The following is a 14408-nucleotide window of genomic DNA, read 5'->3' as shown; positions in this document are numbered from 1 at the left end:
GTTAGAAAACCCATCTCTTCAATTCCCTTTCATATATTTTTTAAATTGACTGAAACAAGGTATTTTCTATGTAAAGATATGAAAAACTAAATGAGCTTGTTTTCTGGACTCTTGTGGGAATTATTCCCTCCCTTGCCCCCTGCCCAGTAAGTACCTTCCAAGAATCACATTCTAGTGGTATGAGATACCTCTGGCACCTGGATTTTTAATCTAAATTAGGGTGATTAAGCACAAAGAAAAAAGCATCCTGAAGTGTCCTTATATCTTGAAGTCTGACCAGGATTGCCAAGCATGTGGCTTCCAAGTATGTGAGTTGGAATGTGGTGAACCTTTTGTGTTATATGAAGGATTTATGGTGATACACATAAGGAGGAAGCATCGTTTGCTGAATTCTACTAGGGTTAGAGATGAAGTTATATATACCCTACTCCAGAAACTCAAAATGTCTTTTAGCTGAGTATCTCTTATAGTAAAAAAAAAACTTATCATATACCTGCAACACGCATATATTTGGTTATCTGTAAGTTGTGTTCTTATCCACAATAGGTACATTATAAAGTGTATATATAAAATGAATTTATATAATGATGCTGAAAAATGTAAAAAGTTTGAAAACTTTTTTCTAGAACCCTACTGGATAATCTTTGTTCCATGTGAGTCAGGAATGAACTGAAAAGTGTTCTAAGATCCTTGTACTGTTTGTGATTTTTGATTAAGTGTATGTTGTATTAGTTATCTATTGCTTCATGTGTATGTTGTATTAGTTATCTATTGGTTCATAATAAATTACCCCCAAAATTAGTGGTTAAAATAAAATAATCACATATTGCCCTTGCAATTACTGGGGTCAGGAATTTGGGAGTGGCTTAGTTGGTGGTTCTGGCTCTGGATTTCTCATGAAGTCACAGTGAATATGTCAGTTAGAGCTGCAGAGGTCAATCTGAAGGCTTGACAGGGGCTGGCGGAGCCCCTTCCAAGGTGAACACTCAAAGCCAGAACCAAGGTCCTCCGGGAGCGGACAGAAGCACGGCCAGAAGTCCTGACCCAAAGAATTGTGTGCAGAATAAAGATAGTGGTTGTTTTACAGTTTGGGGGTGGCTGGCTGCACAGCAATGGAACACTGAAACAGACTTTCTTCACTCTTTTGAGCTACGGACGGCTTTGGCAGTCCGGTGAAACTTATGGATCCCTTCTTAGAATAATGCTTTCAATCTCATAAAATAAAATACATAAGAAGCCAATTATACTGAATCAGTTATCAAGATATCAAAAAAATTTTTGTGGTATAGGAAATGTGTGCATCTTTGCAAATGCATTAAATAACAAGAACTAGCAACTGGTTGAATAACTACCGTAATTTTGGAATAGTGACACGCATAAACAAGACATCTGAAACTGGAATGGGATATGAAAATATCTTTGTTTCTATTGGTGACAAAGTCAAGGTACTGTTAATACTATTGTGGTTTGTAGCCCATATTAATTATTAGGTGAGTAAAATACTAAATTTCAGTTAAGGATTAGTAAAAAATAAAGTTATAATTATTTCCCCATTCAAATTCACAGACCTCTGAATTTTATCCCCAGGTTTAAAACTCCAGTCTTAAAAGAAATTTTTAGAGTAAGTTCTTCTATAATGGAGATGGAAGTTTAAGTATAAAGACAATGGGTATAGTAAGAGTTTAGCTGTTTTCTCAACTCCTACAGGATCCTTTTAATAGAAGTAATTCCAACAGCCGTGTCACCTGTGACTAGCGCAACCCTTTTAAGACATGCTGCACATGCTGTCCTACTGTGTACCCCTCTTACAGGGTGGATGAGTAGGTATCTGTGTCAGGATTCCTTTTCCTATGAATCCAGTACTGCTGTGACCATATAATTGACTATCCAAATTGGAACACTATGAGAATGAGAGGGGGGTCAAACAAATACTTCAGGAGCCTGGGCATGAACCTGGACTCTCATGGGCAAATTGGGAAATATGGTCACCCTGTCTATGATTCACTGGAAATACTGCAGCTGTTGGCAGTCACAATACAAAATCAAATGGCATATTATTAATCATATAATCTTATGTTTGCCTTTTGCTTTCACATTCATAGCTTCCAATAGCTTTTGATTTTCGTCTTCTATTCTCAATGTCTCTTCTTTGGCTTTTCTGAAATGAAAAGGTCCAAAATTTAGTTATCTTTGGAAATTCAGATATCTCACAATATTATAGAATTTAAGCCTTATAATGGTAAAACTAAAGAGTAGGTCATTTATAATATTCATTATACTTTTTACTTTATAATGTAAATGTTTAATTTACTCATACTGAGGCTAGTTAGTTTTCAGAAATTTGGGGGTTTTTTTTTTGGTAAGAAAAGTTGAAATATTGTATTTTAAAAACTTTGGCTATTAATTAGGAAACCTGGAAAAATTAAAAAAGGATTGTCTAACTCCAAGCTGGGATAATTTGTATCATTTTCCCTCTGATTAAATGAGAAGTGTTCACAACATAGAGTTAAATGAAAAAAGGTATAATATAAAACTATGTATAATACAAATTTACTTTTGTATTTAAAATGTATATAAATGATGATTAAAAGACAAGAATAAAATGAATCAAACTGTTAATAGTAATTATCTCTGGATGGTGGCATTCTGAGAGTTTTAAATTTTATTTCACATTTTTTGCACTTTAAAAAATTTTCCATATGAATAAGTAGAAAATTTGTAAATTTACCTTTGTAAACAGAAAAATTATTTTCTGATTTATTTTCTTTTTAATATAGTAATGATGAAATTTAAAGAGACTTGGGATAGGGAAACAAATATCTGGAGGGAATCTGTTTTTCATTAGGGTTCAAGGACTAAACCTGCCTTAATGATGAAGACAGGTATAAGGAAAGTTAGTAAAATGATGGAGAAAGACAATATTTATTAAAAATTAAAACATGCATACCTTTGACCTAGAAATTCTGTATCTAGGAATTTAGCCCTCAAGTACTGGCATACTATTGCACAAAGAAGCATGTATAAGAATGTTGATTGCATCTTTAAAAATAATATCAAAAAAACTGTATCAAGAATTCACCAACAGGGGACCAGTTAAGTGGAGTAGAGCCCATTCACCTCAGCAGCCCACTCTGGGGCAGTCTTCTTCAGACTGTTCTATAGGTTGGTCATTCTCTCATATTCAGTGCTTTTTTGTGTGTTCTTTTTCCCCTTTCTTTGAAAATCTTTAATATATTCTCTTCAAAGCTATTACTACACCTCTCCTTCCAACAAGCGTGTTTCTTGTTAATAGGGGGTGTTCCCTCACTGTATTCTAGATACAGTCTGTGATCCAGACTGAGGTCTTGGTGTAATTCGAGTTCTCTTTGTTCATGCCACAGACTTCTGAGACGACTGAACATCGTTTCTGCATGCCTTCCCTACTTTGTTGTGTGTGAACTGGCAATCCTTCTACTTACTTAGTCAGGTAGGGCTCTTTTGTGAGACTTTCCTCATCCAAAACCTGGGTACTGTATGCTGCTGCTAAGAATCTAAGACTTGGCAAGAAGGAGGAAGAATTTTGCTGCCAGTTTCTAGCTACTTCTATATACTACTTGGATAGACAGTCAAAGACAAATGGTGATAACAGAAATTATTCTGCATTTGACTCACACATTTGGAAACTGATGTTGGAAAATCTAGAATCAGCATGTCTGTAGATATATGGCCAAAGATGTAATTCTAAATCTTGTTAATCTTATCTCTTTTCCAACCAAGTTGCAAGGCCTTTAAATGCATCTCTGACCATTTTTTTTTTAAAACTGTTTTAAATTTCATTTTCTGCAGTATATGAGAAAAAAGCAACATAGAGAAATGGAGAAAAGTCTGCTTCAACCTGGGCAAGTCTTTGTCATTAAGAAGTTTATAAAGACATTAAAAATTTAGAATCAAAAGAAGTAAAAATTGATTATAGAGATAGCTCGGAAAATTCCATACAGTAAGAGGGAGGTGAAAGTTAAGAGTTGGGAGACAGTGGAGATGTCTTTTTCCTTTAAAAAAAACCCTACAGATTAAATGTATTTTAAATTATCTACTTAAAATGTAGCAAACCTTCAGCCTAGAAATCACATGAACTTCGTTTTACTGTTATGTCGATAGCTTCATATGTTCTTAAATATTTGACTATTTCTCATACACTGGAAAAAAATTAGGTAATCCCTTAAATCCTAGCAAATTGTAGCTCCATTTGTAACAGAACTTTTAAAAGCTAAAAGTAAATGTAATAAGTTTGTAATTATTGTCTTAATACTTTTAGTCAATTTTACAAACAATTTTATTAACTAAATTATACTTTATGTATTTTTGTGTTAAGTTCATAAAGGAATGGCCAATTTAGGTGAACAACGAACATCAAATAACAAAATCCTCTGACACACAGTTATCAGTTATCCCGCACCCCCTAACAAATACCCACCTCCCAGCTCCATAATTCCTAGAGTTTAAAGAGCTCTCCTAAGTCCCAGCACAAATTGCTAATATCTGAAGGGGAAAAGGAAATAACATTTGAGAAAGCTCCTATAGGTGCCATCATTAATAGTGGGAGGTTTAATGGGTTAATATAAAGAAATTTAGTTTTTGAATGTCTCAGCCTTTAACGCTTGGAGAAGTAGGAATCTCAGTGGACAAATTAAAAATTTTAGTGTCTAAAGAGCTTGTTTCAGCAAGGAAGAACAATTAGCACATTAAGTCACTCTTTCTTTTTATACTTTATTTTCCAGTCTGAAGAACTTGATAGTTAAAGTTTAGTCTTGATCCCAGCCATGAACAGATGGAAGTGTGTCCACATTTTGAAATGTTCTTCATTGCACCCAGATTAGAGAATAAGCTCTTGATGTTGAACCTGTCAATTATAAATAAGTAGTCTTGTTCTTTCCTTATGTAGAACTTAGGCTTTGGATTTTAGTCATACCACACAAGTGTATTTTCACTTTTTATTATATTATTTCTTTCATTTGTGGATTCTAGTTAGCAAAATTATAATATTTAAGTCACAGATAAACATGGTAGAAAAAAATATCTTCCCTGTGCTCATTTTTTTACAGTGTCTTTGGAAAGTAGATATTTGGTTTAGAATGTCTGATTTGGGGCTGTGAAAACAGCCACAACTCTGTACTTTAGAGATTATGAAAGTATTTGTGAAATTACTGTTTTTCTTAGAATTAGAACTGGATCTAGTTAGTAGGCCACCATTTTGATGCTAAAGACATTTCATAAATATAAATTGTAATTACATATTTAACAGCTGTAAGAGGTTAATTAACCCAGTTTATTGTGTCAGGCAGATTTTACCTTGCTGCTTCTTCCTCTTTTCTTTTCTTTAGTAGTTCATCCAATAACCTTTCTAAAATCTTAGAGTCAATTTCTTGTTTATTTTCTAAATACAGTCTATTAAATAAATATTTTCCTAAAATACAGATAAAGAGAACAATGTTAATTTTGAAGCTCTATAAAATATAGTGAGATATATTTTTGGAAATTAACAATGAAAAGATTATTTCTGTCTATATCCAAATATATTTTCCTTTAGGCATTTGTTTAAATAGAGCCCAGATTCTTTAAGAGACCATCTTAAATCCTTTTTAAAAGGTGTATATGGGCATGTCACAAATAACTAAAACATAAAAAGAAGTAGTATAATATATTCTCCCCATGGAAATTCTCTTTTCAAATATATTTCCTTAAGAAGCAAAATGACAGAATATTCTTGGCCCCCTCATCAAAGATTAGTTGACCGTATATGTGTGAGTTTCCTTCTGGGCTCTCTGTTCTGTTCCATTGGACTATGTGTCTGTTTTTCTGGTGGTACCATACTGTTTTGATTACTATAGCTTTATACAAAGTGACAGAATAATTAAAATTTAGTTCTGCTATCTTTATGTACTTAGTATTTCCCATTTAATGTGAAGAAGGACTAATATATAGTTTTGCCCTCAGCCTCATATATTTTTCATTTAGAAGTTACAATGCTGACTGGGATGGGGTGTTAGATTCTCAGCTCCAAAGAATAATTGTAAGGGCCTGCTGGAACATCAGGTGATCCCACACCATCTGTGGCCACCTACTCAGTGGATGGATGCCTCTTTTTGTGTACCTCTAGGTCATATAGGGACCACTGGTGTGGTATTTGTACATAGGGAAGGTGGAGTGTTTTTCATTTTATATTTTAACTAAAAATATTATCAGCAATAAAATCTTCACTTTAAATTGACATGATAAATATTTACCAACCATTGTTTTCTGTGTCTGATAAACAGATGACTAAATCGGGTAGAATTCCTTTGTCGACTAAGACCATCCACAGTTCTTTCATAATAGGGTAGTTGTCCAGTATCCATCCTCCATATTTTGGGGCACCATAAAACCTATTCTTGTTTTCTTCAGCTACCTGTGAAAAACAGCAAACTGAAATTACCATCATATCTACCCAAGTAAAGGATGCTACCTTGATATATTACTTTTGTGGACCTTAATCAAGTATCCTTTGAGTTTTTCTGACTTTCAGAAGGAAATAAAAAGAGCCACTTAATTTTAAAAGAGAAACTTAATTTTAAAGCAATAAAGCTATAAGTTTTAAAAGTTAAGAACAGGAAGCAAAAGCCTTTCTTAAATAAATATAACAATACATGCTTACTATATGTTATTCAGTATTACAGAATCCAAATCCTGATTCAGAAGGTCTAGGGTAAGGCCCAAGAGTCTGTATTTCTAACATGCTCTCAGATGACAATGGTCCTTGGTCCACTCTTTGAGTAGCAAGGTCCTAGCCCAGTTTGCCTTTTTTAGTGACAATGCTCTTCACTTCCCTTTTGCTTTTCAGCCTTCAATGTGAAAGGCTTCTACCTGTCACCCAATAATAATAACTTCAACACAAGTATGGAGATTAGATGTGGATCTAGGAATATACCAATTCTGAAGGTTTTAAACAAGTTTGTGGGCCATCAGGAAATCACAGAATATTAGAAGTCAAAGGGGAAGAAATCTCAAGAAGACTGGTGTAATCCTCTGGCCTATGCAGAATTTAAGATTACCTGCTTTTTGAATTTCCATCTGAATGAAGAGTATTTTGAAAAAAAGAATTTTAACACTTTGAAATGTTTCACATAAGAGAATTGGGGGAAAAAAAGCTATAATGAAGAAGTATAAGTGAAATAAGTTAGAGAAAGACAAATACTACATGATCTCACTTATTTGTGGAATCTAGAAAAACCAAATTCATAGAAACAGAGAACAGATTGGTGATTGCCAGAGACAGGGCTGGAGGTGGGGAAATGGGTGAAGGTGGTCAAAAGGTACAAACATTCAGTTATAAGATAGATAAATCCTAGGCACGTAATGTACAGCGTGGTGACTATGGTTAATAATATTGTAGTGTATATCTGAAAGTTGCTAAGAGAGTAGATCTTAAAAGTTTTCACCACACACACACACACACACACACACACACACACACACAAATGTAACTATGTGAGGTGACCATGTTAACTAAACTTATTGTAGTAATCATTTTGCAATATATACATATATCAAATCATTATGTTGCACAGTTTAAACTAATACAATCTTATATGTCAATTATATATCAATAAAACTGGAAAAATTATAAATGGTTAATAAAAAATTTTACTAAGTTTCAAAGATATGAAAATTAAAACAACATCAACATATAATTTATAGTTTCCCTATCTCATTCAATTTTTTTGAAAAAAATTTAATGGCTTCATAGTATTTAGTCAAATGAATAAACCCTAATTTGTTTAATCATCCTCTTAATGTTAAACATTTATATAACTTATAATTTTATTATAACATTGTGATGATACGATGGACATCTGCATATATAAATCTTTGTCTAAGTATATATTTCTTTAGGTTAGATTCCTATAAAAAGTGTTTTTAGGTCAAAAAGAATAAAGGAATGATCATTTTAAAGGCTTTTTATATACATTGTCATGTTGCTTCCATAATGTCTATAACAATTTTCACTCCTATGTGACTATATCATTACAGCCTCACTAGTATGGATTGTTATAAATTTTAAAAAATCTTTGCCAATTTGACAGGTAAGAAATTGCCTCTCTTTTTTTCATATTTTTATTGACACTTGAACATTAAAATTTTTCAGTTAACCATTTGTATTTCTTCTTTGATGAAATAATCTGTTTATGTCTTTGTTTTTTACATTGGTATTATATTTTCCTTGATTTGTAAGAAACCTTTATAATGAGGAATTAATGTGTCATATTTATTATAAATACTTTCCCCAGTTTGATGTTTGCTTTAAAATTTTGATTTTCATGGTGTATTTTTTAAGGAAAGGGAATCATTGTTAAGTAGCATCTTCATTGAGATTTTGCTCTAAGAGTTCTTCCATGGCATTTGCGCCTAGAGTACTTGACCATTCTAAGATCATTTCAATATCACTACACTTTCTTCTAGGTAAAAACATGCCATTTTTACATTTAACAATTAATATGGAATTAATTTTGATATAAGCTGAGAATCTAAATTGTTTTTTTCCTACCAGTTAATTTTATCAACACTATTAAATAATTCTTCCTTTCCTTTTGGGTTGTGATGTAAACCTTAGTATACACTCAGTTTTTATCTATACTGAGGTCTGTTTCTGTGCCTGCTCTGTGGTTCTGTTAGTTCTTGTATGATTATCAGGCTTATAAACCACTGTAACATCACATTTTACTAGTTTGTAGAGTAAGTCTTTCTCTGTTACACTTTGCCAGACTGTTCTCACCAAGTCTCAACTATTGGTTCTCCCAAATAAATTTTAGAGACATTTGTCAGTTTCCAAAATACATTGACATTTTTATTATAATTGCATCAAATCTATAAACTAATTTGAGAAAGATACCTTAATAAGATTTTGTCTTTACATATAAGAAATTAGTAATGACCTACTTTTTAAAAATAGGTTTCCTACTCAGAGATCATGGAAACTGATGACAGGTAGAACAGTGTCCTGCATTGGTCTCTGTTCTCTTGAAAAAGACAATCTGATATGAGCTTTGATGTTAAAATCTCACGTGATTTAAACTCCCCCACAATCCCAGACTCACAGTTTACCATCTATTGACACTACTCATATTCCTACATCAGAAGTGTTTTAGTAGTACTCCCTGTAGATTTGTATCCTCCAGAATAAACTCTGGAAAGAATGGAGCAAATTATCAGTGAAGGGCAAGGATGGGATGTTCACAGTGCTAAAGATATCCCTGACTTGGATGTCTCCTCCTTTGGGATGCTCTGTCTCACCTCCCAGGACGAGTAATAGCCTTGACCTTCGTGACATTCCTATACCTTGTACATATCTAGTTACCACTTAGCACATGATAGTTAATTATTGGATTCTATGTCAGCCTTCCCTACCTGACTGATAGCTCCTTAACGGAAAGAGCTATGTTTAATTCATCTTTGTGTCCCCAGGCTCTAGCACAGTAGGTACTCAGAATGTTTCTGAAGAAATAAATTGATGACAGAACAACCTGAAGAGATAGAGAAGTTGAAAGATCTCTTTGGGAAGCTCAGAGGGGAATAACAACTTGCCTTGGGTATAGCCTGGGGCTCAAGGATTTCACCCAGTGTGTTACAGAGTGGTTCTATACTCTCAGAGAACATTTTTTTTTCTTCTCATGATTTTAAATTACATCATTTTCAAATTACAGAGAAATACATAAGTTCATTGAACGACCAAAACTGATTTGTTCTCTTTAACTTTTGCTCTGAATGCTTACCCAAGCACTCTGTACAAAACAGATCCATATGGTCTTTACAAGCCTTCTGATTTGATATGGATAGGACATAGTACCTGAGGCTTTATTTTCCCCTTAGACTGGAAAATCTGTGGTGTGTCCATCCATATCCCCCATGAACATGTTCAAGGTGGTTGGATGAAATTACTTAGCTAGGGAGCAAAATCTGTCTTGGTTTACAAATAACCGGCTCATAGATGAAAAAGTAACTTTGGTACTTGCTTCATATAAACTATCTTTTAACCAACTGGACTGAATTAAAGACAATAAAAGTTAATGAAGAATAAACATCAAAGCTATGAAATTATATTGCACATTTGTTGATAATTATTGAAAATTTATAAGCAACTGTTCACTGGGGTACATTACACATAACAATGTTGACTGTAAAATGCACATGAATTTGAAGGCTACAGATTTCAACACTGTCATACAGGATTCTAAAATAATTGTACATATAGTAGGTTAACATTTTCTCAGTTACTGTGAAATCAATGATAAAAATAAAGGGCCTGGATTTCTTACCTCTTGGAGAACTTCGTCTAAGATTTCAGCAATTTTTTCATGTGGCTGTTCAAAGTTCATGTCCTTTGCCATTTTTACCGTCTCCTTTATTATGGAAAGAACTTCTGGATGATCTGCAGTTACCTCTTCTATCACATATTCTATTACATCTAAAGTAAAATAAATCAATAAATTAATGCCATTAATAATTTTAGTAAACAATGCTATTTGCAATAGAACATGATTGTAAATACCTAACCCAAGGAAGTACTCTTCGTGTTCCTGCAGCACATGCCAGAAAAAGGGAGAAATAGACTAGACAGGAAATAAGTCAGGAATCACAAAATAACAGAGCAGTGGCTTAAAGCCAGTGCATCAGAATGAAAGTGAATGAGGCATGAAAAAAGCCATGTCAGGCAGGAGTCAAAACTCAGGAAGCCAGGGAGAAGACGTAGGAACCAAAGGCTTCCAGGGGTCAAGCTAAAACTTGGGCATCTAGGGAATGAGTCAGAAAACAAAATAAATACTTCCAATTATAAGCATGAAACTAAATGGGACAATAAGAGGATGGGAGGTAGGCAAGTTGGAGGGGATGGAAGAAAGGGTGGCATAGGCTGGTTTTTGAAGCGTTAGACTTGATTCTTGTCTCATTGTGTGCTGAATGTTTCCTTACACAGCTGAGCTGGCTCACAGGCTGCAACATGATGTAAACATTCATCCACTCCTCTAATGGGACATGAGATTGGCAGCTCCACCTGACTCCTCTACCTCTGCCTTTCCAATAGTGCCTCCTGAGCTGCCCCAAGGCTCTATCCATCAGAGTCTCCTGCCAGAGCCCAAATGATCCTTGCCCAGAAAAACCCCAAAGGACCTTTGAAGAGCAGCTGCCTGCTGCCCTCCCTGTCGTGAAGTGAGAAGTCTGTCCTCAGGGATAGAGAGAGCCAGCAGTTTCTGGAGAGCCAGAGTGGAAGAGGCAAGAACCCAAGATCTTCTGATAGCCAGGGAAAGAGGACATGGGGAGGCAGAAATAGCCAGGCAAAGATACTAAATGTGCCAGAAGATGCTAGTGGTCTACCCAATATCTGGTCTCCTTTTCCTTAGTAACAGAACCCTGATTTTGTTAGGGTCAGCAATGTGCCTAGCTAAGAACACTACATCTCTTAACTTCCCTTATAGTTTGGATGGCTGGTAGATAAGATGCAAGAAAAATTTGGGGAGGGGAGGCGGTGAGTCTTCTTGTTTTCTATTTAAATAGGAATAACTCAGCTGGATGGAATGCCAATTTTTTGTCCCTTGCCTTTTCCCTTTTCCTGCACACTGATATGATGGCTGGCACGCTAGCAGCCATCTTGTGAATTATTACAGTAGCCACATGCCAGGAATGGCAGAAAAGATAGATCTCCTATCTTCTCAATATTCTTGTTCACAAAAACAATATATCACATGTTCTTTTTTCTGTGTTCCTGCATGTCTAACTGTTCATATTATAGTAGCCTTTAAGATAGAGTAAGTGGATATTAATAATACTTTTTTTTAAAAAAACCACACACACGTTACTCCTTCAAAATTCTAAAGGAACTATTTGTGATTTTTAGATCCACAGTCTAAGAAAACCAAATTACACAAATATTAATTTACCTTTTTTTGAATCCAACATTAGATCTTGACTAGAGTCTTGTTGACTTCTTTGAAGTGTAGGTGTTTCACTTGTTTCTTTTTCATCTGTGAATAAAACTCTGTTAACATGTAAAGAACAGTATTTAAAGTGTAGGTGAATCCCAAAAAAGATTGTGGTACGGGCCCAGGGACCCAGGACTCATGTTCCCAATTTCTTAAAAAATTAAAATAATAACCATAATAATCAAATAGGTAAACATATCTATCAGCAGTAGAAAATAAAGATAATGACTTAACTTATGACAAAACCAAGAGTAATTTCAGTTTCATATAATGCCAGTGGATGTAAATTGAAAAAAAATCAAATTTTCCCTTCCTGAGGTAACTAACAGACTCTTGGCTCCAGGAGGTAAAGGCTGTGCTTATCTCAGACATAGGGGGGAGAAAGGGTGCCTTTTACCAGGGTACACTGGCAGCATTGGCATCCCTCCAGCAGTGGGTAGAGGCACTGATGACTGCTTCTACCTTGGACAGCTTCCCCCAAAGAGGGAACAGATAATACAAGGGAGGGGCTCTCTTTGTGTATGTATTGGTGCTGGGAACTCTGCAGCAGCAGAGATGGGGTTCCCAGATGCCACTTGGCCAAAATTTTAATTTCTGGGTCTTTTGTTAAGTGTGTGTGTGTGCGCATGCATGCTGGGGGAGGAGGAGTGTCATATATAAGTTTCTGACAGTGCCCAGTTCAATTCCTACTCAGCTTGAAATAAACACAAGGCAAAGACACGTCTATCTGAATCAGGAGGAGAAACCAAATAGAAAAGATCAGCCCTACATTATATAACACAATAAATTATATATGCAATTAAAAATTAAATACAAAAAGGTCAGACCAATAAAAAAAAGAATATAAGTATATATATTAAATCTCCGGTTGAGAGGAAGACTTTTTAAGCCTGAAAGTAAATGGAAGAAATCAACAAAGGGAAAGTAATGATTTGACTATGAAAATGTGAAAAATTCCTCTACTTCAAAAACAGCAAGCTGATTTAAAAGACAAACCACCCAATTTGGAAAAAAAATATGAAAAATAAGTGAGTAATATAGAAAATTTATATAGGAACCATATAACTGATACAATTTAGAAAAATGGGCAAAAGACAAAAATAGTCACCTCAGAAAAGAAGAAATATAAATGGCTAACACAGTATTAAAATACTAAACTTCAGAAATAGTCAAATAAAAATTAAAATAATATTTAAAAAGAGAAAATACCGAGGAAACTATAATATGTAGTTTGTATATTCCTGACGGGAACATAATTTGGAACAATTTTATGCAAAGCAATTTGACTCTGTCTGTAGCTTCATACTCATCAAACTAGTGACTCCACTTATGTCAACATGCAGACAAAACTTCATGTAGAAAATTCATTGGAAAAAAATTCACTGGAGCATTATTTGTATTAGTAGCAAAAAAATAATTTAAGTTTTCGATGTAATGAACTAGTTAAAACTATTACCTATAAATAGGGAAATTGTGCAGTAATTTTAAATGAGGGTTAAAATATTTTCTAATGAAATTATATAATTAAATGTAACATGAATAAAAAATAAAAATAGTTTACATTGTATGCTCTTGATTATATAAATGGAAAAGTTTTATAAGGGTAAATAGCACTAAATGATAACATTTCATAGCTACAACTTTGGGTTTATGATGCTCTGATTCCAACCCATTAAAGGAAGCAGAGAGCTTTTAAGAAAATTTATTATTGTATGATAATGATTGTGTCATGTCTGGAAACATACAAAAAAATTTGGGGGGCGTTCTAACTGTATTAGACTTGCTGGGTTCTATTTTCTTCTTCATTCTGGTAAATCTATTTCTGTTCTACAGCTGCTCAGTTTAAATCTGTAAGAGAGAAGCTAACTCTTTTTCTCCTGAAGTTTCCAGTTTGAGGGAGGGGGGTGGGTAATTTTAAGCTTCAATATAAACATGATAAAATATGGAATAAATGGGAATAAGATCCACAAGCATGGCATTAGCAGCTCATTTTGTTACCGTCTTTATCATCTGACTTCATTTTGGCTTCTTCGTTGTCCTCTAAAGAGCTTTCTCTTTGGGATTCAAGAGTGAACACTGCAGTGAAAGAATAATATGCTTTATCAGCTTATCTGTTTATATTAGGAAAGATTTGGCTAATAATATTAGCAACATTTTCTTTATCATCTTCATCAAATGACAGATGCAACTCTTCTGAGCTTTTATATGCATCAGTTGGGAACTCATTTTCCTTCCTTTCAAATTCTCTTTGAGGGTCTTTTGAAGTTGACTGGGTTGAAAGATAGTAATTGGCTGTGTTAGCAAAAGGTAGCTGGGGGTAGGTAGACAGCCTTGGGCGTGTGAGTTCTGACTCAGTCAGTGTGGCTTTGGTGAATCATTTGATCTTGTCTAAACTTCTACTGGGCAAAAGGAGGATAATTA

The 14408-nt window shown here is 34.3% G+C and overlaps 1 protein-coding gene across 1 annotated transcript in view; it reads right to left on the bottom strand.

Moving 5' to 3' along the window:
* The window catches only part of AK9 (adenylate kinase 9), a 117850-nt gene that overhangs the window by 58040 nt on the left and 45402 nt on the right, over nucleotides 1-14408 (bottom strand). The window contains exons 14-19 of the mRNA XM_036871935.1: nucleotides 13986-14063; nucleotides 11946-12029; nucleotides 10329-10477; nucleotides 6268-6424; nucleotides 5329-5443; nucleotides 2082-2158 (exon numbers count right to left, since the gene is read on the bottom strand). Of these exons, the coding sequence (XP_036727830.1) occupies nucleotides 2082-2158; nucleotides 5329-5443; nucleotides 6268-6424; nucleotides 10329-10477; nucleotides 11946-12029; nucleotides 13986-14063 (660 nt within the window). The remainder of the gene's footprint in view (nucleotides 1-2081; nucleotides 2159-5328; nucleotides 5444-6267; nucleotides 6425-10328; nucleotides 10478-11945; nucleotides 12030-13985; nucleotides 14064-14408) is intronic.

Source organism: Balaenoptera musculus, chromosome 12, assembly GCF_009873245.2.
Source record: "Balaenoptera musculus isolate JJ_BM4_2016_0621 chromosome 12, mBalMus1.pri.v3, whole genome shotgun sequence".
NCBI classification, from domain to species: Eukaryota; Metazoa; Chordata; class Mammalia; order Artiodactyla; family Balaenopteridae; genus Balaenoptera; species Balaenoptera musculus.
Note: the sequence above shows the minus strand (reverse complement) of the source record. Positions and strands in the feature narration are given on the sequence as shown.